Source organism: Lissotriton helveticus, chromosome 8, assembly GCF_964261635.1.
Source record: "Lissotriton helveticus chromosome 8, aLisHel1.1, whole genome shotgun sequence".
NCBI lineage: Eukaryota > Metazoa > Chordata > Amphibia > Caudata > Salamandridae > Lissotriton > Lissotriton helveticus.
The window spans coordinates 298,531,350-298,554,335 of NC_136069.1; the positions used below are offsets into that span (position 1 = coordinate 298,531,350).

A 22,986-nucleotide genomic window follows, 5' to 3' on the forward strand; every position below is an offset into this window, starting at 1 on the left:
CCGGGGTCGCTGCGTTGTTGGCCTAATCTTGCCTGCTGTCTGTGACCTTGCGTCATGGCTCTGCCTAGTTCCACTTCTTTTGGGACGTGTGTGTGGACTCCTCACTTGGGGACGTGTCCGGGCCCTTCTTTACCTTCTTGGTCTCGGTCTTCGGCTGGCGTCTGGCTTGCCCTGAGTACACTGTTCTGTGGTGTTGTGTGCGTCTTGCCATGCATGCCGATGCCGTCCTAGTGTTTTTATGCACCATTGTGCCTTCTGGCACTTTAGCGGGACAGTCCTCCTTGCCTTGTCCCCTTATTCCAGTAGGCCCTGCCGTCAGTTCTGCCGCTCCTCCCTATGGGTTGAGCTGGTTCTTGAGCTCCTTGTCCCTCTTTGTCTGCAGTCTGTCCCTGTGCGATGTTGGGTGGGCTCCCTGGGTGACCTTGGGCTACCCTTTTCTGCTTCCGCCTGCCTTATTGTTGAAGGTGCCGTTCTGTCTGACCTGTTGCCTTCTGGCTGTGTTAGGCTTTGCTGCCCTCTTCACTGGGTGTGCTCCCGGTGGGGGGGGGAGGGGGCTGCCTTTCGCTCTACCTCTTTTCCTTGGAGTCTCTAGGTTGCTCTTCTTCTTAGGTGCTCCTCTTCCTTGTTGGGCCTTGAGGCTTCTGGGGGAGGTTCTGGATACCTTGAATGGATGTGGGGAGCTCTGGCCTCTTTTCGCCTTGCCCTCGTTTCTCCTGGTGATAGACGGCGGGCTGCCTCTCTTCTTGTCTTTCCGCATCCCCTCTGGGGTTGGTGGTCTTCTAAATGCAGGGGTTCCCCTTGCCTGGGAGAACAGGGCTCTTTTACCTGTCCGTTGGCCTCGTCCCCTGTGGGACCCTCTATAATGTCCAGGCTGGTGGGGTCCTCTCGCAGACCCTCCTTCCCCTTGGTTATGGCTAGGGTATCTATTCTATGTCAAGTCATCTGCGGTTAGTAGTCTCTATCAGATGTGCGAGTTACTTACCTTCGCTAACGATGTATCTGGTAGAAACAATTCTAGCCGCAGATTCCTTCACTGCCTGCCCTCTCTCCCCGTTCTGCGAGGACCTTTGGCTTGGTCTTCTGCATTCGCCTCCCTGTGGGTGGCTGTGTCTTCAATGAGTGCATTCTGTCGCTCTTTCTAAGAGGATGTTCGTCCTGTTTATTTGCTCCTTTCCTTCCTTTTTGGCACATTGGTGGATAGGATTATAGGTACTTCTGTGCCCTTGTGCTCTAGTTGCCCCAGGTTGGGGCCTGCCTTTTAAAAAAAAAAAATTAAGAGTTTAGCGCAAACTTGACCCGAGGCATCGGGTATCAGAGCGCTTTACATGAGCACCAGTTTCGTTACAGACGGACACATTCCTTTTTGTTAGGCACCGGAAGATAAAGTAATTTGCCCAGAATCACAGGATGTTGAGCGTCGTTGCCGAGACTCGAACCCGGTTCCCCCCCTCTTCCCCTTTCATTACTGGGGGTTCTGGCCTCTTTGCTATCTTCCAGGTTGGGGTCTTTTGGCCAGGCCTTTGCTCCTGTTTGTTATGGGGGTTGTCTCATTCTATGGTGGTGCTGTCTTGGTGTCTTGTCGTGCCTTCTTTGTCCCGGACTGCTTCCCCTTCCTTGTTCTTGGTTGGGGTTGTAGTCCTGCTACATGTTATGACTTTTGTTCATATATTCTTTGTCTCCAGGGCGGGCTATCCCCGTGCTGACAGGGTTGCTGTTAAAGGCTGTGCTCTGTTCCTTCTTCTTCTTTCCCTGCCTTTGGGTGCTGCAGTGTCTGGCACTGCTCCTTATGGTGTTGTTCCTCACCATTCCTTTTTCAAATGTTTCTGCTCTTTCGCACACAGTTTTGTCTGATGGCTCTGCGTTGTGGCGCTGAAAAGTTCTCAGAAGAAAACTGACGTAGGCACGCCTGGGTGGGACTTATGTGACCTCGCTAACGTTACGTATGTGGACAACGCCAGGGCGGAGTCACGTGATGCCGTCCCCCCGGCGCACAGGGATGCTGTGCCAAAAAAATTCAGAATCCAGTCTCACGCCTGGGGATAATTCTACGTTAAGGAATCTGCTGCTAGAATCGTCTCTACCAGATACATCGTTACCGAAGGCAAGTAACTCGTACATCACATTTTTCCTATATGGTTCCCCCAGTACGTTTCAGTAGACTAGACCATCTCAGACCCAGTTTGGTATGTCACATGGCGGATATCTTCTACTGTACCCTTGTCATAGGTGTTGAGTTAGTTTGCCACTGATGTCCTGGGATTAGTCATCCTATGGGCTTGCACAATGGCTTAATTACATCACTTTGCAAACTTGACTATCAAGGTAGTGTGTGCAAGCAGACAGTCTATGGTGTGTGTGGGAAGGGGGAGGCAGGAGTTCAGAACTCAACAATCAAGCCTCTGAAAAAAAGACTTTACTGTCCAGCCTCAGTGCTTGTCTTTTGGAAAAGTAAAGCATTTTTAGGTTACGGAAAGAACACCATCCTAAACAACCTAATCCAGCATATAGGGTGACACCCCAGATCATGATTCTTTTGTGGGTGTTAACACATTTTATTCCCTTCTTAGTGCTCTTTTTTTCCTGCCTGACCCTTGTTGGATCTGTACCCCAGCAGAACCAAAGTAGAAGCTGGTTTTCCCATCAGTCAATTGCAGTCACTTTTTACTCTGGTACTCACCCTTATGCAATAATGGGTGGGAAATCCATCTTTAGTCCTTTGCGTTTACTTCAATGTGAGCTCAGTCCCACCACAGGTGAAAGCCCTCATTGATAGCAGGTAGCTTCAGCAGCAGTCGCCGAAGGGGTTAGGCAGGTCTAACTCCTCTCATTGCTGGTACTCTGGATAGTCTCGGGCAGGCCTGGCCCATGCAGGTAAAAGCGGTGGGTCCGGGATGGGGTAGGATTCGACAGACAAGCACAAGGGAAAATTAAATAATTTTCCTTAGTCATCGCCTGTTAAAAATCTCCCCTCCCCCAACCTGGACCAGTATGCACTCACATTCCAGTAGTTGCAGCCTTACCTGGTCCAGTACACATGTAGATATATATATAGATATAGATCCATCCTGGGCTGATGCAGATGGTAAGGTGTATACAGCACTGCCCTGAAGTAGTATACATGCTAAAAAGGCAGCCATCCTGACTTGTGTGAGTACACACACCAAGGTGGATGCTGTCCTGATCAGAGCCAATATACACAGGAAAGTAGATGCAGCCTGCCTTTGGCTGATGAGCAAAAGTACATACACTTTTACGGTTCTAGACAGAACCACAGAGATCCCTGCACACTATCTTCAGCATGGGTTGCTCCTGGCTTCGTTCTTTTGGGTAGCCTACTTTCTTTGGTTGTTTATCAAGGCTGAAACATTCTGGCTTCTCTTCCTGGAGAGTCTCTTCTTCTGCAGGGCGATGCAGACTACTTCCCTCACTCCGCACACAGGCAGTCTTATAGGCAGTAGGCAGAGACATATCTCCTCCAGCAGAAAGTGCATTCTTCTGATGATGTCCCTTCACCTTTGGGAGACTAGCTGTCAGGCCGACACAAGCCCTTGTGAGCGTGTTTGTGCAGTACCACCACTCCTATCTACCATCTCCCAAATGGCGGAAGTCAGGAAGACCTAAGCAACAGCTCTTGGCTAACAGAGGCTTCATGGCATTTTTGAAGTTAGCTCTGTTTCCAAACTCCTCAGTTCATTGTTGTGATCTCTATTTACAGTAATGAGGCAATACGCTTCCTTTGTCCATGGAAGCTAAGTTGTCCTCCATTTTGTGCAATGAAGCATACAAAGTGAATCCCCCTGCTTTCAGTACTTGAACTCGCACGCAGTTCTTCAACAACACATGTGCTACATGCATACAACACTAGCAGTTGGCATACAAGATGTCAGCACAAAGTTCTGGGTTTTCATATGACAGCAGAACTTTATGCAAGGTGTTCCAGTAGGCCTCACAATCACTGACACAGATAACAGGCAATGGCATAGCCAATAGGTCTCGCATTTGGGACATTATAAGTGTTTAGCCAGAGATATTAACTTTGCCAATGTCTTTAAGCTATGCTGTAGAGAAGTGGCTGCTGTGTAGCATGATGAAAAATTATAATGAGTGTCAGAAGCATTTTTGTTACCTTATATTATGACCTAGAAGACATTATGTACGACTGAACAACCATATTAAAACGTATTTACAATAAAGAATGTGTTAAGTTTTCTTTTGTCCTTGCAATGCTGGCAACTTCTTTCTGCCTTTTCCAAAGGTTGTTTTTTATAGCTTTTTTTGTTGTTATGGCGGGGCATAAACAGCGGGCTTGTGAAGTTTGGAAAATAATACCTATATTATAACACTAGCAGCGGACAGACGCCAGGTGAGAATCAACAGATGACAGCTTCAGAGGGCAGACTGAGGTGGTGACTGGTGCGGAGTGTCTCGTGCAGAGGCGATGCTGAGTGATACTGAGGTGGTGCTGAGTAATGCTGTGGTGTTGTCATGCAGAGGTGGTGGTGCTGCATTGATTTTTCAGGGGGCAGAGCTGGGTCTCCATTGGTACTGAGTGATGCTGAGTTGATGCTGTGCTGAAGTGGTGCTGCACTGATGCCGAATTGATGCTTAGATGGTGCTGAGTGGGGCTGTGGTGGCGCCGAGTGACGCTGTGGTGGCGCCGAGTGACGCTGTGGTGGCGCCGAGTGACGCTGTGGTTGCTCCGAGTGACGCTGTGGTTGCTCCGAGTGACGCTGTGGTTGCTCCGAGTGACGCTGTGGTTGCTCCGAGTGACGATGCGGTGGCGCCGAGTGATGCTGTGGTGACACTGAGTGATGCTGTGGTGTTGATACTGAGGTGGTGCTGTATGATGCTGCTGTTCTGAGGAGGCACTGAGTGATGCGGTGGTGGCGATGCTTTTGTGGCGCCGGGCGATGCTGTGGTGGCGGCGGGCGATGCTGTGGAGGCGCCGGGCGATGCTGTGGAGGCGCCGGGCGCTGCTGTGGAGGCGCCGGGCGCTGCTGTGGAGGCGCCGGGCGCTGCTGTGGAGGCGCCGGGCGCTGCTGTGGTGGCGCCGGGCGCTGCTGTGGTGGCGCCGGGCGATGCTGTGGTGACGCCGTGCGATGCTGTGGTGACGCCGGGCAATGCTGTGGTGACGCCGTGCGATGCTGTGGTGACGCCGTGCGATGCTGTGGTGACGCCGAGCGATGCTGTGGTGACGCCGGGCGATGCTGTGGGGACGCCGGGCGATGCTGTGGTGGCTCCGGGCGATGCTGTGGTGGCTCCGGGCGATGCTGTGGTGGCGCCGGGCGATGCTGTGGTGGCGCCGAGTGACGGTGTGGTGGCTCCGAGTAACGCTGTTGTGGCGCCGAGTGATGCTGTTGTGGCACAGTGATGCTTTGGTGTTGATACTGAGGTGGTGCTGTATGGTGCTGCTGTTCTGAGGAGGCACGGAGTGATGCTGTGGTGGCGCCGGGCGATGCTGTGGTTGCGCCGGGCGATGCTGTGGTGGCGCCGGGCGATGCTGTGGTGGCGCCGGGCAATGCTGTGGTGGCGCCGGGCGATGCTGTGGTGGCGCCGGGTAAAGCTGTGGTGGCGCCGAGTGATGCTGTGGTGGCGCCGAGTGATGCTGTGGTGGCGCAGTATGATGCTCTTGTTCTGAGGAGGCACTGAGTGATGATGTGGTTGCGCCGGGTGATGCTGTGGAGGTGCTGATATGACGATCAGTGAAGCTGAGGTGTCGCTGTGTGGTAGAAAATACTATCTGGTAGGTTTTGACCACAAAAAAGGGTTCAGAGGCCTGTGTCTGTCCTGAGGTACTTGCTGCATAAAAAGTATCCCTCTCTGCTAATGTTTCCTCACCATGACCAGTGGCGCTGACGCCATTAGATTGTCACCCCCTCATTTCTTTACACATGCTATAATGTTGGGTTGCCTTTCGCTTCGAGTTAAAACACAAAGTATAATTTATAAAGACAAATCAGTGAATCCGCCTTCCTGTCACAGCACACCATTATCATCTTAAACAGCTTCCTTCTAATTAAACTGAGAGGTAGAAATGGATGCTAATCACAGTATATTTTAGGCAAGCTAGTGTTAATTCGAAAGCGATCCCATTTTCTCGGTCAACCAGTGCCGCACTAAAAATAGGTACGAAATTGAGAAAGGAAAACGACAAAACCCTAACAATTTTTCATTAAGATCCGCTACAGGTTTCAGTCCCACCCCGACTAGGTCAGCCAATGCCCAAGTGCAGGGTAATGCCTGAATGGCACAGACAGCTCAGTACAGAAGGAGGACCTTTCTGTAATATTGAAATAACCACATAGTGTGCCTGGAAAAAAAGCACCAGCATGCCAAGCATGCACCCACGGGCGGGCACGACTACAGGGATTGATTCTTTCACCTTCCTTGGGTGATACGGTTGGGGGAAGGAAACTGAGGATGGGCACTGAAAATCTGGCAGGCCAAAAGAGGAACAGACATAATGCACATGATATGTAACAGGACCTGGAATGTACTCCAACAGTATCCGAATTCTAGGTTTTTTCCCTGTGAAAACTGGTTGATGATGGCATGAATCCGTAATGGTTGAAGACGTGGTGTTCTTTCAGGCGGAAATGTAGGTCACAGCACATTAAAGGTAACTCGACAAGAGCAACTGTCTTGTTGGATTTTCAGATTTACAAGGCAGTGTCATAACCCAGCCAGGAGTACATTCATTATTGCACATAAGGGCTTTATTTTATCTTCCCATTCCTCATTTTATGGTTTTGAAGTGTGTATCGGGTGCAGTATTGAGTTAATTCGCCTAAAATCTGCACACTTAACTTCGCTCTGAACGTTTTTCCATGCACATTTAACGAGGAACTTCTTTGCAGAAAGTGCAGAGAGAACAAGCATTTGCAATGCAATAGGTCTCGCATTAGGAAAGTTTGAGCTATTGGTATTGTAAATGACAATTTTTTTTATTTATGTGTTGGTTTTGAAAGTAGCGAAATTAATAGCTTTGTCATTTACAATGCCAATAGTTTTAACTTTCTCAAATGTGACACCTATAGCATTAGTAATGCAATATGTGTTGTATTTACGTGACTTAGATGTATTGATATTACAAATAACAATGGATTTTTTTTTTTAATTAATACTTAAATAAAAGTTATTGTAATTTAGAATGGCTATATATATATATATATGTGTATGTGTTTGCATTTATGTACTCATATTGGCTTATACAATGTATGTATATATGTGTGTCTGATATCATGTATGTCTGCTAGAGAGCAGCGGAGCACCGAACAGTACACGTGGTCCAAAGTCATTGCTCCAGTTCGTTGACAAGGCGGTTCTCCTGCTTAAAAGGCGCTGATGGGGAGGGTGGTGGGACAGGAACTGGTGCAGCGCCGGGGATGGCATGCAGCGCCGGGGATGGCATGCAGCGCCGGGGATGGCGTGCAGCGCTGGGGAGGCTGTGCAGCGCTGGGGATGGCATGTAGCGCCGGGAGGCTGTGCAGCGCCGGAAATGTTCTCAGTGGGTGCTCTGTCCAAGTGTGCACCGCTGGGGACGGTGCACAGCGCTGTTAGCGGAGCAGGTATGTCCCTGCAGCTTCCAGAGGGCAGCTCTGGGTACAGCGCCGAGGCTGGTGTGCTGGACAAGGCCTCGTCTGACTCGCTCTCAGGGGGTGCTCTGCCTCAGCCCAGGTGTGCAACGCAGGAGCTTGCCTGTCCCTTTTGCGTCCAGGGGGCAGCTCTGCCCAATTGCAGTGCTGAGGCTGGTGTGCTGGGAAGGTTACCTCTGACCTTTCCACCTTGCCACCTTGTAGATGCCTGCTCTACCCACACCCTAGCGCACGCGTGCAGGGCGATACCCCTCCGTGTCGCTTTCACCTGCCAGAGGCTTGCGGTGCCTTGTTTATACCCACCTCCGGGGGCGGCTGGATCCGTCCGGTCCACCCCATCCCAAGAAGAGGCTCATGATTGCATTTGTGAGGCACAGGTTTTATTTTAGCGAGGTGTTCACAGAACAAGCTTTGTGACAGTGTTATCAGTGCAACAACACTACCAGTTCCGAGCAGGTGCGAGGAGAGGGTATAGGCGAGTGAGGTCTGCAATCCTATGGTCACCCCAGATTTTTGCTTTTTGCTTCACTGGTTTACGACTTTCCCTGGCTGTGGGCCTGCTAATCAGACCCACAGCCTAGCTGTTCTCTCTCTAAATTGACAACCATGTACTTTAGGTGCATTTACCAATTGGTACTGGGCCACCTTATCAGTCCCTGTACAGTGTACCTTAGGTATCCAGGGCATAGGTGTATCCAGGACCTACCAGGGGCTAAAGCATGTATTATGCCACCCGTGGCTGGCCATCTAAAACTGACACAACTGGCTGCAGGACAGCTGGGGCAAGGTGGTGTAATCACCCTTTGCTGTAGATATAGTATACCTATATCGTCGAGTCCAATGGGCTTCTCCATGACTCCCAGCACGGCTTTAGGTCGGGCCACAGCACGGAGTCGGCCCTTATCAAAATGGCCGACTCTGTGAGGTGGACGCTTGACCGAGGGTCGAGGGCGGTGTTAGTGCTGCTGGATCTTTCAGCAGCATTTGACACCATCTCCCACAAGATCCTGCTGAGAAGGTTGGAGGATTTAGGGCTGGGTGGCTCTGTCCTGAAGTGGCTGTCTTCCTACCTGTCCGACCGCACACAGCAAGTTTTCACCCCTCCCTTCACTTCCACCGCCAGACCGCTCAGATGGGGAGTCCCACAGGGCTCTTCCCTTAGTCCGCTTTTGTTTAATGTTTATTTTACCCCCTTGGCTAAGCTGATTGCTCAGACTGGGATTAAGTCCATATCCTATGCTGACGACATTCAGCTACTTTTTACGTTCAACACCCCTTCTGCCTCTGCCTTCGAGCCATTGAAATCCTGCCTTAGAGACATTTCTAACTGGATGGACGCCAATTCCCTCCGTCTCAAAGCAGGCAAAACGGAGATCCTGTTTTTTAAATCTCCATCTCCCCTTGACTCCAGTCTGTGGTGGCCCATAGACCTGTGCCAAGCCCCCACACCCAAAGACTCGGTGAGAAACCTAGGAGTACGCTGGGACAACCATCTCAGTTTCAACACCCAGGTACAAACAGTTGCAGCCTCTTGCTTCGCCAAAATTAGAACTATCAAACGGCTCATTAACTATCTGCCGGTGGACTGCCGTAAGACTGTGATCCAGGCATTAATCATTTCCCATCTTGATTATGCCAATGCCCTCTACCTTGGCATCACAGCCGGCCTGTGTCACAAACTACAGACGGTCCAAAATGCTGCGGCTCGGCTGGTGGAGAGAATCCCCGCCAGACACCATATTTCTCCACATCTCCGTAAACTTCATTGGCTACCCATTGCGAAAAGATGCGTCTTTAAGGCAATGAGGCTGGCCTTCCGTGCATCTAAAGGCACTGGGTCGGCCCATTTGAAAACCACCTTACGTCCATATGTCAAATCCAGGTCACTACGCACCAACTCCTTACTACTCTTGGAAACCCCCCGATTTAAACGTTCCTGCGCAGGTGGAAAACCTTTGCGGTCTGTGCCACTCAGCACTGGTACCACCTTCCGCTAGCCCTTCGCTCCTGCCAAGCAGAACCTGTATTTCGTAAATCCCTGAAAACCCTCCTCTTTTCCTCCTAGTTTGGTTTTCCCTCCTGTGCCCCCCTGTCGTCAGAGCCTTTTTAGCGCCGGGATGCCCCGTTGGGGCCGCTGCGCGCTTCATAAAATACACAAATAATAATAATAATAATAATAATCTAACCCTAAAATGGACACATATCCTCCTATCAGTCACTCCTATGGCAGGCCTTAACAATCCTGAATGATTCAGAAAAGGGGGTGGTGATGAACAGAGTGCCTGAATTAAGCAGACCACTCTTACCCAGTCCAAAGATCAGGGCTTGATCCATCACCGTTTTTTAGCTCACTGCACCATCCCAGTTCAGAACTTGGCTATATGCAAATTAGTCTGTTCCTGTCCCAGTGCATGATGGGAACAGGGCAAACCAAACTACCAAGCCAATTCTTGTACTGGGAAGGAAACAAGCTTCCGGGGACCGGTTTCTGCCATTTCAGGCGTCTTCGGCCCAGCTTGCTTGAATCCTGATGGTGCAATGAGCAAGGGACTCACATCTGAGTATACCCTTCCACGCTTATGGTGGACAAAATGATTCAGAGACTCTGTCCCTCACCACCCCTTGTTGTAAATAACAATCCTGAAGGCAGAGTGCTTGGAATTATGTGAGATGGTGCTCTGGCATGAGCTGAGCCCGTCTGCAGCTTGCGGAACCAAGTCCTAATAGCTGTTCCATGATAACGCTATACCATATACTCTTAAGTGCATTATCGACCTCGCGGTTGAATGCTAACTCTGGTATAACATTATCAAAACATGTCGAGTAAGGTGTCATACGAATTGGAATACTACCCCCTCGCCAATTCTGGCGACGGGGGTAGCCTTCCACCCTTCTAGAGGGACACGACATGTATGTAACTGCGAACCCCGGTTAAAGTTAACTCGAGCCTTGGCATCACAAAATGGATGCTGCCACCACAGACACAAGTCTGACCTCCTGCTGCAGGGAGTCCTTCCACCGAGGGCGGCTTAGACAAAGGGTTTCCTGCCTTGGGAGGTGCTAGCACCACCCCAGACAGGATTTTGTGTATTGGGTAGGATAGGCCTGAAAGGAATGAGACATGCCTGGGGCACACAAGGTGCCCTGTGCATACACCGGTTCAAACCAGTTGCTGGGGCATCCCTGCCCCAGCTCTGGCGCGAAAACCGGACAAAGGATAGGGGGTGTAACCACCCCCCTTCCTGGTCCCACCCAGGGGAGGGACCTAGTCAGTAGTGCAGCCCCCTTTAGCAAGATAAAGGTAGGAGCTGGTCCCATTCCAGATTAGATTAATCCTGAACTACTGAAGAAACTCTGGACTTCGACGTTCTGCTCCACAGAAGACTGAAGAAATCTCCCTTGTGGGCAAGGAGTGTCCACCCTGCAACTGCAGGCACCATCAAGCGTCCAGCGGCTTCACTTTGTCGTCTTCCCTTGAGGATCCAGACTTCAGAGCCCGACGAGACCCGGATTCCCAGACCTCTCCGACCTCAACCTACATCTGCAGCACAGCTGAGATCCGTGGGTGCGACGAGACACGTGGGACCGGCCATCTTGAACGAACCTGCACTTCGCTTTCAGCACGACTCCCGAGGTAAACTCGACCAAGTGCTTTGGGGACTGAGAAGCCCCAGCCCCGAGCAGCCCCTGCACCGAAGATCAGCCAGCATCCACGAGATCTGCGTGGGGCCCTTCTGCTTGTTTGCTGCTCGACGCGTTGTCTGGTCCCTTGCCGGCTCGCTAGTGGCCTCCTAGACGACGAACTTTGAAATCTTTGCTGCTGGTCTGGTTGCTCCAGACTGGCCCTTGCTCCCTTCCAAAAGAGGGGCACCCCGGACTCTCCTAGTCCACACCAGACGCTTTTTCAACTCACCGCGTGGGTTGCCTTTGCCAAGGCCTGTTGACGCCGATTCCGGAACAGACACCGCCGACAGCGAGAGCCTGCGTGGGACAGCTCGTGCCTCCATGCTGGTCGTCGAAGACACCTCCTGGTCCACGTGGCTGCAGAGTCAAGCGTCCACTCTTCACCTGATCGCGAGGACGACATCTGGTTCCTTCCTGGTTCCACTCCAGTCACTGGCTAGTGACCGTGAACATTGTCCCCTCTGCTTTCAGGTCCTCTTCTTCACCGATCCATCCTTGGATCGCACCGGACATCTTCCTCCTGGTCGCCTGCAGCATCTTTTCTTTCAGGCTCCATTGACTTCAACGCAGAAACCCGACACGACTTCGCACCTATGCACCCGCAGCCCGTGGGTGAGGTAACGAGAGCATTTCGGTGCTCAAGGGTAGCTTGACTCTCCTAGTGTCCAGTTCCACAGTCGTTTTAGTCCTAACGAGTCAAGATTGTCCGTACTTACCTTTTCTTTGAACTGTACTGTCCATAGACGTTGTTACGCATCCCGCGTGTGAGTTCACACTCTGCACCCGCGTCCCGTGGGCCTCCTATTACTTACCTCAGGTTAGGATAGCGTAGTTCCAGCGGTCCTGCAGCCTCTGGACAGCTCCATCTCTTCTATCGACTCTCACATTCCATTTACTTAGTATATGGTTTGCCGTGCCCCTAGGGCACCATTGTAATTTTGTGCAACTTGTCGTATTTTTCTTAAGAGATTGTCATGTGCTTAGCCCTCTGACCTCATAAAGAGTTCAGAGGTGTTTGTTATTAATAAATATATCGTTTATTTTTATAACAACCTGTGTGGTGTCCTTTCATCTGGTATTCAAGGGGTTATATTGTGGTAAAACAGCTGGCTTCACATGCCAAAAGAGTTTAGCCTAAGACTGCTTTGTCCATGCTACCATTAGGATTGCTGGTCTATAAGGTTGACTTACAACCAATCACCATAAGGGTTGTTTGGACTGATACAAGGTGATCACTAGAATTAGTGAGCATCATATATCAGGCCAACTTCTCACAGAGGGGGCCCGAAGAAAGGCAGGAGGAGAGAGAAAGGGGAGGGGGCAGGAGGAGAGAGAAAGGGGGCGATAAGGAGGAGAGAAAGAGGAAATGATAGGGGAAGCGACGGGGGCTTCAGAGGGGAAGATGAAGGGAATGATGAGCGAGTGGGCGGCTCCAGGACAGCTTTAAAGGGGTAAAGATTGCGCGCTTCAGTGAGACAGCTTAGTGGGTTCCATTTGTGTTGCTGATATGTGGACGTGGACTGCAAGCCGCAGGTTACCGTCCAACATTGTGCTGCGGGCAGTGGCGCTCCTTAGGTAAAATCCTTTACGCTGCTCGACCAGCTCTCAACTAAGAGCTAGCCACAGCACAACTATTTTCCACCTAGAAAAGTTGCATAGAAGCACATGGATTTCATTTGGGTCTACTGAAAAAAGGCACGGTGTGGATACCAATAAAAACAACTTTCCTAGATAATTGAGTTAGGCTTTTTTCCGGTTAGAATCACTACTTTAAATGTCATGTACTTGCAGCCCAGGCATGGCAGATTGTGTTCAAGTAAAAAACAGCTGGATACTTTATTATGAATAATTTTGCATTTATTTTATCACCGCTATTCGGCCTATTTTCAGTTTGCATCTCATCGAGGCTTGGATGTCCGGTCTCTGACAGCGTTTGACACACAAGAAACAAGTTATGCTCTGACACTAATCGTCCCTGCACTCGCCTCTCGGCGCCGCCTCTTCTCCCCAGTGATGTATTGCTGAAAGGGACGCCTCGCTGCCCAAGAAGGTGGATGGAGGTGGCCCCCGATCATTCCTGCACTTCCGGTTTGTCCTCGGTGGCTGATAGGAGGGGGCATGCCGCATCAACGCAATTAAAATCGATGTAAGGTTACCGTGGCACAGGGCACAAAGGGGGCATGCCGCAACAACGCGATTAAAAGTGTTTAAAGATCCCCGGGCATAAACTTGCCTTCTGCTGGGGCGGGACTACCTCCCCCAGCATTCCTACACTTCCTGTTTACCCTCAGTGGTGAGGAGGAGGGGCCACGTCGCAAAAACGTGCTTGAAAGCTCTTTAAGCTTTCCGTGGCAGGGACGCTCCTGGGACAAAGGCGGGTCGGTCTTTCGCTTGACGAAGAGATGGCTATAAAAATAAACCAGGAGTCTGGGAAGAGAAGCGGAGGGGGCTCGAGGCACATTGCCGGTGCCTGCCCCCGCTGCCTACCAATCCGTGCAGCCGCCACCACCGCGGGACGAGAGGAGCCCAATAGACCCGGTGAGTGGGGTCGGGGGGGGGGCTGTGTGTGTGCGCGTGAGCCCGTGACTGGGGTGGGAGTGGGGTGGGAGGGGGGGCGTGTGTGTGTGTGTGTGTGTGTGTGTGTGTATGTGTGCGTGTGTGTGCTGTGTCTGTGTGCTGACTTGCTGGGAATCTGAGGCAGGGGATGTGCACGGCGCCGTCCTGGACGTGCGCGTCCCCATACACCAATCGGCGCGCGTGCCCGAACCCTGTCTCCGATTCCCAGGAGACGGGCAACTATAGTTGTCGAGCTGGACAATGCTTCGCAGCCGCCACCACCGCGGGACGAGAGGAGCCCAAGAGACCCGGTGAGTGGGGTCGGGTGGGCTGTGTGTGTGCGCGTGAGCCCGTGACTGGGGTGGGAGTGGGGTGGGAGTGGGGTGGGAGGGGGGGCGTGTGTGTGTGTGTGTGTATGTGTGCGTGTGTGTGCTGTGTCTGTGTGCTGACTTGCTGGGAATCTGAGGCAGGGGATGTGCACGGCGCCGGCCTGGACGTGCGCGGCGCCGGCCTCGACGTGCGCGTCCCCATACACCAATCGGCGCGCGTGCCCGAACCCTGTCTCAGATTCCCAGGAGACGGGCAACTATAGTTGTCGAGCTGGACAATGCTTCGCATTGTACTCCAGCTCGGCCTAAAAATGGTGAGTTTGCGAAATTAGCACAACCGTCTGGAAACTGGGACACGAGGCACAGAGAAAGGTTAGGTAGATAAAGCTGAGTGATAGCCACAAACCACAGAGAACCAAAGGGACAAAAAACACAAAGAGGGCACGGAGTTCAGAGACAATAGTTGAGGGGATTACAACAACAAAAACAAAAAAAAAGAAACAAACCTGCAGAGCTCCGAGCCTGGATCTACCCCACCCCCTCCTCGTATGGGCGCTCCCACCGAGCCGGGAAGGCAGTGACAGAGCGAAAGGCGTGCAGATCAGCCTTTGGGAACTGCAGGCTACATTTGGCCCTGAATTTCCCTGCTCTCCTTGGGAATGCTCTCAGTGGGGCTGGTGCCTTTGTTGTTTTAAAACAGAAAAATAAAACGGAGCAGTTTTGCCTCCGATCCTAGAAAGAGCATGGGATCTCCGAGAGCTAAGGAAACCAAAACTAATCAGAACAAGTCCAGTAAGCAGCCTCACCTCTACCACGCCGCTTTTCCAATGAGGGCTGCCTTAAACCATACTCTGGACCTCAGGGGCATCTCAACAGCCTGCCAATCTTTGGAAATCACGTAATCGCTCCCATGCCCACGCTATATAATTACTACATAATTCTACAAATGTACATAATTAATCATCGAGACGGGGAAATGTATATTAAAGGAAAATTAACCAAGCTTTGGTCAATGCAGGAAATATTCTGCAGCCAATAGCACTGGAGGAAAAGTACGTGGCCCGCAGAGAAACCAATGAAAAGGCAGGTAAGAGAGGGGGCAGGATATAAACCCTTTGCAGGCCATACCTAAAAAAACAAGCTCAATCCTCAATAAAAGGACTCCCAAACCAAGTAAATATCCTACTAGAAAAAGCCCAACTAATGGTGGAGATCGAATACTGTAAAAAGCCTAATAAAAAAAATACAAGCAACTGACCAGGAGCCACGATAGGGGAGACAACTGTAAAAAAGGCTGTGGTAATACAATGGTGGCATTAAAAGTAGATTGGAGGAAGAATGCTATATTTGAATGTAAGCTGCTAGGGTGCTGAAGCTAAACACAGGCAAACCGTAAAAGAGCAGGAAATCACAAACAATTATTACCCCCGAGAACAGATGAAGAACCATAGCGGAATGAGACAGTACTAAGTCGCTGCTCTGTGGGAGGAACAGAAGAGAGAAATGAGGGAAAAAGAGGCTGGACTGACCACTAGCAAGCAAGGATTTTTAAAGTACACTGACATAGACCAATTAAAAGCGTTGCCAGGAAAGGGCCTGGACTAGAAGTACAGACCGATTACAGCAGGTCTCGAAGAGACAGTGCATGCACTGTCTAGCTCGACTTAAGGTCGCATCAGCTTTGAGATCACAAAAAACAACATGCCGCCCCACCGTCTTATGTGCTTAACCCAAGACCGAGGCAGTATTCCTCTGCCCACTGAGTTAGGAACTTGGATACACACCCAGTCAGGCACTCGAGGCAGCGGTACACCCCTGTATACGATGCAGGTGACATTCCTGTCTCAAGAGACCTCCGGAAATTTGACAAATAAAGAGTTCGGGTGCAGTCCGTACCACAGTACTCGTATTTCTTATCACTAAACCAACTTGTGTATTGCTCACTGCCAACTCCAGCATCTCCTACTAGCAATATCCACCAAGTGTCATACCCTGCACTGTTCCTTGAGCCCTTCTGTGAGAAAGCGAGTAGACTTAATCCTCTGCTTTGTGGGCTGCTGTTCATTATGTCCCTACAATATAACCTTCACAAGGGCATTTCTTAAGTCGAGCATAAGGTGATGAGTCCAGAACAGTCAATAGTTTGATCCTTGTAGATAGGTCTTTTCATATTTTTCAACGGAAAAACACGTTTCTGTGGAAAGCAACAAACTTTAGATTATTTTAGTGTAATGTTTTATGATAACCGTAACATTTGTGGGGCTCAATGAAAACACAAGCTATTGTGGAGATAACTTGAATAAGTTCAGGTGTTAAGTGCACACCTGAAAGTGTGAGAAAATACGCAGCATAGCACTTTACAAGAATCCTTTTATTAAGCTAGGAATTGATACTCGTGAACTATTGTTTCTGATCACAATTGTCATACATATTGAGTGATGAATTGCTTTTTCTTTTTCTTTATTTTGTAATGGTTAGTGAACTCTTCTTCATGAAGTCAGAACATCTTAAGTTGCAGAAGTCCATGGTGAGAGATTTGTTCCCACACATACGAAAAATTGATTCGTTGATGGAGTCCAAGATGAGGTCACTTGATCCACTGGCTGTGCTGTGTGCCTTGAAGGATATTGTACCCCATAATCCAGTAAGTTTTCATTTCAGCATGCGTATTTTGATGGTGTTATGTAGGTAGCTGTCTAAGAACACTGATTTAAAGTGCTGTTTACTCTATCTGTAATGCACCAGCCATACTATTTCTTTTTTAAAGCGTCGCCACAGATCACCTTATCTGACGGAGACAGTTAGTTAAAAATTCCTTCCCTTAGAATTACCCCCAGGCATCAGACTGGATCCGGAGAATTTTCACTTTGCAGTATCCCTGTGCATTGGTATGTGGTGTCGGTTGACACGCATCAGGCGACGGCATTGTGGTCGCCAAGATGATGTTGCGGTGCCTACGTAGATGCCGCCCCTGCGCGCTGACATCAGTTCTTTCTTTTTTTGTGCCAGCCTAGCGCAGATCCAGAGAAAGCTCACCACTTTAGTCACTTTTTGACTAAGCTTTCTTCTACTTTTGTCGACTTCTTTTTTGGAGTCATCGACTCACTGTGCGCAAGGGATGTCCCATCAGACCTCCTTCAAGCTCTGCGAGGTCTATAATAGACCTGCACCTTGTGTGCCTTTAGTGTCTGGAGTGCCACCAGGACCAGAAGTCATGCTCCGACTTCCAGGCCATGAATCTGAAGTCGTTGCGAGAGCGGTTCCGAAAGCTCTTGGAGGCCCGGCAGTTGGTTCTGTGTCGCTTTCAGTTTCACTCGAAGGGAAGGTCTCAAGACTGTTCACAGAGCCACCACACCTTGTCCAAGTCATTGCACTCCCCGGGTAAGTCTAAGCACAAGAAGAAGGCAAAGAACCACCATTGCTCTTCTCTTTCTCCCCGTCAGTCGGCTGATGTGATGAGGGATCTGGAGCGTCGCTCTAAGGCTCCGTCCCGAGCACCTGATTCAGCAGATGACTCCGCGCCTCCCTCCGTTTCCGGGAGCCAGGGCGTCCCCTGCCCAGCTTCGTACATTTTATAAAGCCCTTCACCCGATCTTTGGGCAGCCAGACTCCACTTGCGCGCTTTGGGTCTGCTGAGTCGATGTGGGGCCTTGGGCCTTCGATACTGGCAGCTCCAGCCAGGGCGTGCCCTCGTGGATGCAGACCTGGATCCGTATCGTCGCCGGTTGACCTTACTCGATCTTCCCTGGTGACGATGCCCCCGGTGTTGGACTTGCCCCTGTCGTACGCCGTCCGCACCCTTACCCTAGAGCTGGACCTGGAGCCGGACCGAAGTTAAATCGAACGCTGGAGGGTACTTTTGTTCCCTTGTTTATCCGATAGTGTTCCCTATCGCCCTGAAGGCAATGAGGAGACTGGGAGGGGTCGCTGGACCATATGGCAGACCAGCTGGAAGAACCGGACTGTAGAGCGAAATTGGGTGACACCAGTGGTCTGGACACTTCCACAGACCTTGGCATGCTTTATCCCCCTACCGTGGCTATGGAGGATGGAGCGTCCTATGCTGTGGTGGTGAATAAGGCAGCCTAGGCCTTGGGCCTGGAGCTCCCTACAGTGGCATCAGGACTAATCTCCTGACAGAGGTTCTTCAACCTGCGGCAACTTCGTCAGAACCCCTCTTTCCCTTCAACAAAGCCCTCACAGACGTTCTTCTAGGCACTTGTTCCAAGCCCAGCACAGGGGCCCCTGTGGAACAGGCGATTGCCCACCGCCCTGCTCTGGGTCATTCCATTTTCCTCACCCAACACCCTTCCCCGAGAGCTTGCTGGTCCATGCTTCTTCCAAGGGCGCATTCCCTTCTGCTCCTCCAAACTGGGAATCCAAGAAGCTGGATTATCTTGGGAAGCGTATTTTCTCTTCCTCTAGCTTGGCACTGCGGTCTGTGAATACTGTGTGCCCTGTTGAGCCGATACTCTCATACAATCCGGGATATGGTTGCACAAGTGCTGCCTCTGTGTTAGGACAGGGCCCTGGTCGTTCTCTCCCAAGCCTTGGCAGATAGGAGAGATGCAGCAAAATTTTATATTTGCTGTGGACTAGATACCACCGACTCCCTGGGCAGAACATTTGCCACGTCAGTAGCCCTTCGGCGCTATGCCTGGTTGAGGAAGTCTGGCTTTTTGGGGAATGTTCAAGCAACTCTGTTGGACAAGCCCTTTGATGGGAGTCACCTTTTTGTTGACAAGGAAGACTATGCACTAGAGCGCTTTACGGATTCTCTAGCTACGGCCGGACGTGGGATCCAGCGACATTGCAATCCTGCCCTGTGAGAAGTTGGCCTGATGTGCAGTGCTCACTGTTCTAGTGATCACTATATATCAGTCCAAACAACCCTTATTGATGATTGGTTGTAAGTCAACCTTATAGACCAGCTATCCTAGTAGCATGGATACGAGCAGTCTAAGGCTAAGACTCTAGAGGGCGTGTTAAGCCAGCTGTTTTACCATCACATTACCCCTTGAACACCAAGTGAAAGGACACCACACAAGTTGTTATGAAAATAAACGTATATTTATTTATAACAAGTCTACCCTGAACTCTTTATGAGTCAGGGAGCTAAGCACACAACAAAACTCTTACGAAAATACTTAAGTTAGCACAGTATACACAAATGCCCGAGGGGCACGAAAAACCATATACTCTGAAAGTGGAATGCGAAATTACTAGCAGGTAAGTACAGTACTAATAGGCTTTGGAATCGCTAGGACTTGACTATAGAATCGTTAGATTACTTCTAGGAGGCCCAGGGGACTCGGGAGCAGAGTGTGCACTCTCACGCGGGATGCGGGACAAAGTCTATGATAGCTAGTAAAGTTAAAGTTGGTGTTCACGGGCGAACCCGACCTGGTAGGGAGAAAACGACAGTGGATCCTGACCCTTGGATAGTGAGGCTATGCTGGGGCACCGAAATGCCGAAGTTACCTAGCCCAGGGGCTGCAGCTGCATAGGTCTCAAAAGACGTCGGGAATCCTCGTAGACGAACCAGGAGCCTGGAAGAAAGATGCTGGCAGGCGACCAGTGAAGAGAGTTCGAGTTGATCCAAGCCTGGATCTTGAAGATGGATGACACCTGAAAGCAGAGGGGACCAAGTTCGTGACTACTAGCCAGTAGTCAGGTGGCACCAGGAGGGCACCGGATGGTAGTCACCTCGGCTAGGTGAGTGGGCGACGCTGGGCTCTGCAGATCTCACGGACCAGGAGGCGTGGTCGGCGACCAGGATGGAGGGGCGAGCTGTCCCACGATGGATGAAGCTGTCGGCGTCTAAGAACCCAGGATTGGGCAACAAAGCCTTGGCTAATTCAAGCCCACGCGGTGGACTCAAAAGGGCGTCTTGAGTGGACCAGGAGGGTCCGGGGTGCTCCTCTTCTGGAAGGGAGCAAGAGCCAGTCTGGAGCAACCAGACCAGCAGCAGTGAAGTCGTCGGGCGTCGTTCAGAAGGCCACAAGCCAGCGGGCTAGTAGCCAAACAACGCGGTGAGCAGCAAAAAGCAGAAGGGCCCCACGCCGATCGTGGAGATGCTGGAGGGCTGCTCTTCGGTGCTGGAGCTGCTCAGGGTTGGGGCTTCTCGGACCCCAAAGCACTCGCCAGGAGATTACTCGGCGGGCTTGCTGTGAAGAAGTCGTGCAGTCTTGGCAATAGTCGGTCCCTTGAGGTCTCGTCGCACTCACGGTTCTCAACTTGGCTGTAGAGGTGAGTAGAGGTCGGAGGTGCCAGGGAAGCCGGGTCTTGTCGAGCTGGGCAGTCGGATTCTGGAGGAAGGACTTACAGCAGACCGCAGTGTTCTTAAGGTGGTGCCTGCGGATGCAGGGTGACTACTCCTTAGCCACAAGGGAGAATCTTGAAGAAGAAATCTTGATGTCCTTTCGTAGAAAGTCGTGTCTTGATTCCAAAGATGATCTGATTTGGAAGGGGGCCAGTTCCTACCTTTATCCTGCAAAAAGGGGCTGGCACGCGACTAAGTCCTGCCCTATGGGTGGGACTAGGAGGGGGGTGGTTACACCCCTCTCCTTTGGCAGGCTTTCCCCAGGCCAGGGGCTGGAGTGCCCCTGGAACTGGTTTCAGCCGGCCTATGCACAGTGAGCACCGGGGTGCCACTTGCAGTCACCTTCCTCTGAAGCCCTGCCTACCTAGAATACACAAAATCCTGTCTGGGACGGTGCTGGCACCGCCCCTGGCAGGAAACCCTTTGTCCTTGCCTCCTGCTCTGGGAGGACTCCCAGCAGCAGGAGGGCAGACTTGTGTCTCTGTGGCAGCATCCATTTTGTGGAGCTAAGGCTCTGTTTGACTTTAACCGGGGTTACAGGTTACCTACATGTCGTGTCCCTCTAGAAGGGTGGAATGCTAACCCCGTCGCCAGAATTGGCGAGGGGTTAGTATTCCAATTCGTATGACACCTTACTCGACATGTTTTGATAAAGCGATACCAGAGTTGGCATATAACCGCGAGGATTATAATGCACTTAAGAGTATATGGTATGCGATATCATAGAAACGGCTACGGGATGGATCCCGAAAGCCGCAGACAGGCTCAGCTCATGCCAGAGCACTATCTCACACGATTCCAAGCACTCTGCCTTCAGGATTGTCAAGGCCTGCCATAGGAGTGACTGATAGGAGATCTGTGTGTCCATTTTTAGGGTTAGATATAGGTATACTATATCTAAAGCAAAGGGTGATTACACCACCTTGCCCCAGCTGTCAAGCAGCCAGTTGTGTCAGATTTGGATGGCCAGCCAGGGGTGGCATAATACATTCTGCAGCCCCTGGTAGGCCCTGGGTACACCTATGCCCTGGGTACCTAAGGTACACTGTACAGGGACTGATAAGGTGACTCAGTATCCAATTAGATATGTACCTAAGGTACATGGAATCCATTTTACAGAGAGAGCAGTAGGCCTGGGGTCCTGAATAGCAGGGCCCCAGGTCAACTAAGTCAGAAAACCAGCAAAACACCAGGCAAAAAGTTCTGGGCAACCATAGTCAGGGATCTACCTTCCTACATGCCCCCTCTGCAGCAGTCTCCAAACCCTCCTAGTCTGACCTTTCAAGCCCATCACCAGCCAATGGGTAGCAGGATTCGCCATCGCCTCCCCTACTAGCAAACAATCACATCAGACAGGTGGGATTTACAGATAATCCGAAGGAGCTACTCCCTCCCCTTATAGACTACCTCTCCCTCCATGCCACCATCTTTCGGTCAAATGTCACAGGTTCATTTGGCACTTCTACACCAGGAAGTTCCAGCACTATTGGCTAAGGGAGCTATCGAAAGGGTCCCTGCACCAGAAGTAGGTTGTGGTTACTATTCCTGCTACTTTCTGGTGCCCAAGAATGACGAGGGCCTGCGTCCTATCCTAGACCTCTGGGCTCTCAACTGTTTCCTCCACAAGAAGTTCAAAATGCTCATGTTGACTCTGGTTCTGTCTGCTTCGATCCTGGAGACTGGATGGTTGCGTTTGACCTGCAGGACACCTATTTCCATATTCCAATCCTGCCAGCACACAGACGCTATCTACGGTTGTAGGAGAGTAGGGTCTGCAATCCTATGATCACCCAGATTTTTGCTTTTTGCTGCACTGGTTTACGACTTTCCCTGGCTGTGGGCCTGCTAATCAGACCCACAGCCTAGCTGTTCTCTCTATCCAAATTGTACTCAGGTACTGAATTGGCACTGGGCCCTCTCCAAGTCCCTGTACCCAGGGCTGAGGTGTACCCAGAAGTCTCCCAGGGGCTGAAGCATGTATTATGCCACCCCTGGGCTGACTGACTAAACTGACACAACTGGCTGCACGACAGCTGGGGCAAGGTGGTGTACTCACCCTTTGCTTTAGATATAGTATACCTATATCTAACCCTAAAATGGACACACAGATCTCCTCTCAGTCACTCCTATGGCAGGCCTTAACAATCCTGAAGGCAGAGTGCTTGGAATCGTGTGAGATGGTGCTCTGGCATGAGCTGAGCCTGTCTGCGGCTTTCGGGATCCATCCCTTAGCCGTTTCCATGATATCGCATACCATATACTCTTAAGTGCATTATAATCCTTGCGGTTATATGCCAACTCTGGTATCGCTTTATCAAAACATGTCGAGTAAGGTGTCATACGAATTGGAATACTAACCCCTCGCCAATTCTGGCGACGGGGTTAGCATTCCACCCTTCTAGAGGGACACGACATGTATGTAACCCCTAACCCCGGTTAAAGTCAGACAGAGCCTTAGCATCCACAAAATGGATGCTGCCACCGAGACACAAGTCTGCCC

At 50.9% G+C, this 22,986-nt stretch overlaps 1 protein-coding gene across 1 annotated transcript in view; it reads left to right on the forward strand.

The window, feature by feature from the left end:
- RNF17 (ring finger protein 17) overlaps nucleotides 1-22,986 on the forward strand; it is a 3,010,943-nt gene that overhangs the window by 1,057,139 nt on the left and 1,930,818 nt on the right. Inside the window, exon 17 of the mRNA XM_078657063.1 lies at nucleotides 16,643-16,808. Within this exon, the coding sequence (XP_078513189.1) occupies nucleotides 16,643-16,808 (166 nt within the window). The remainder of the gene's footprint in view (nucleotides 1-16,642; nucleotides 16,809-22,986) is intronic.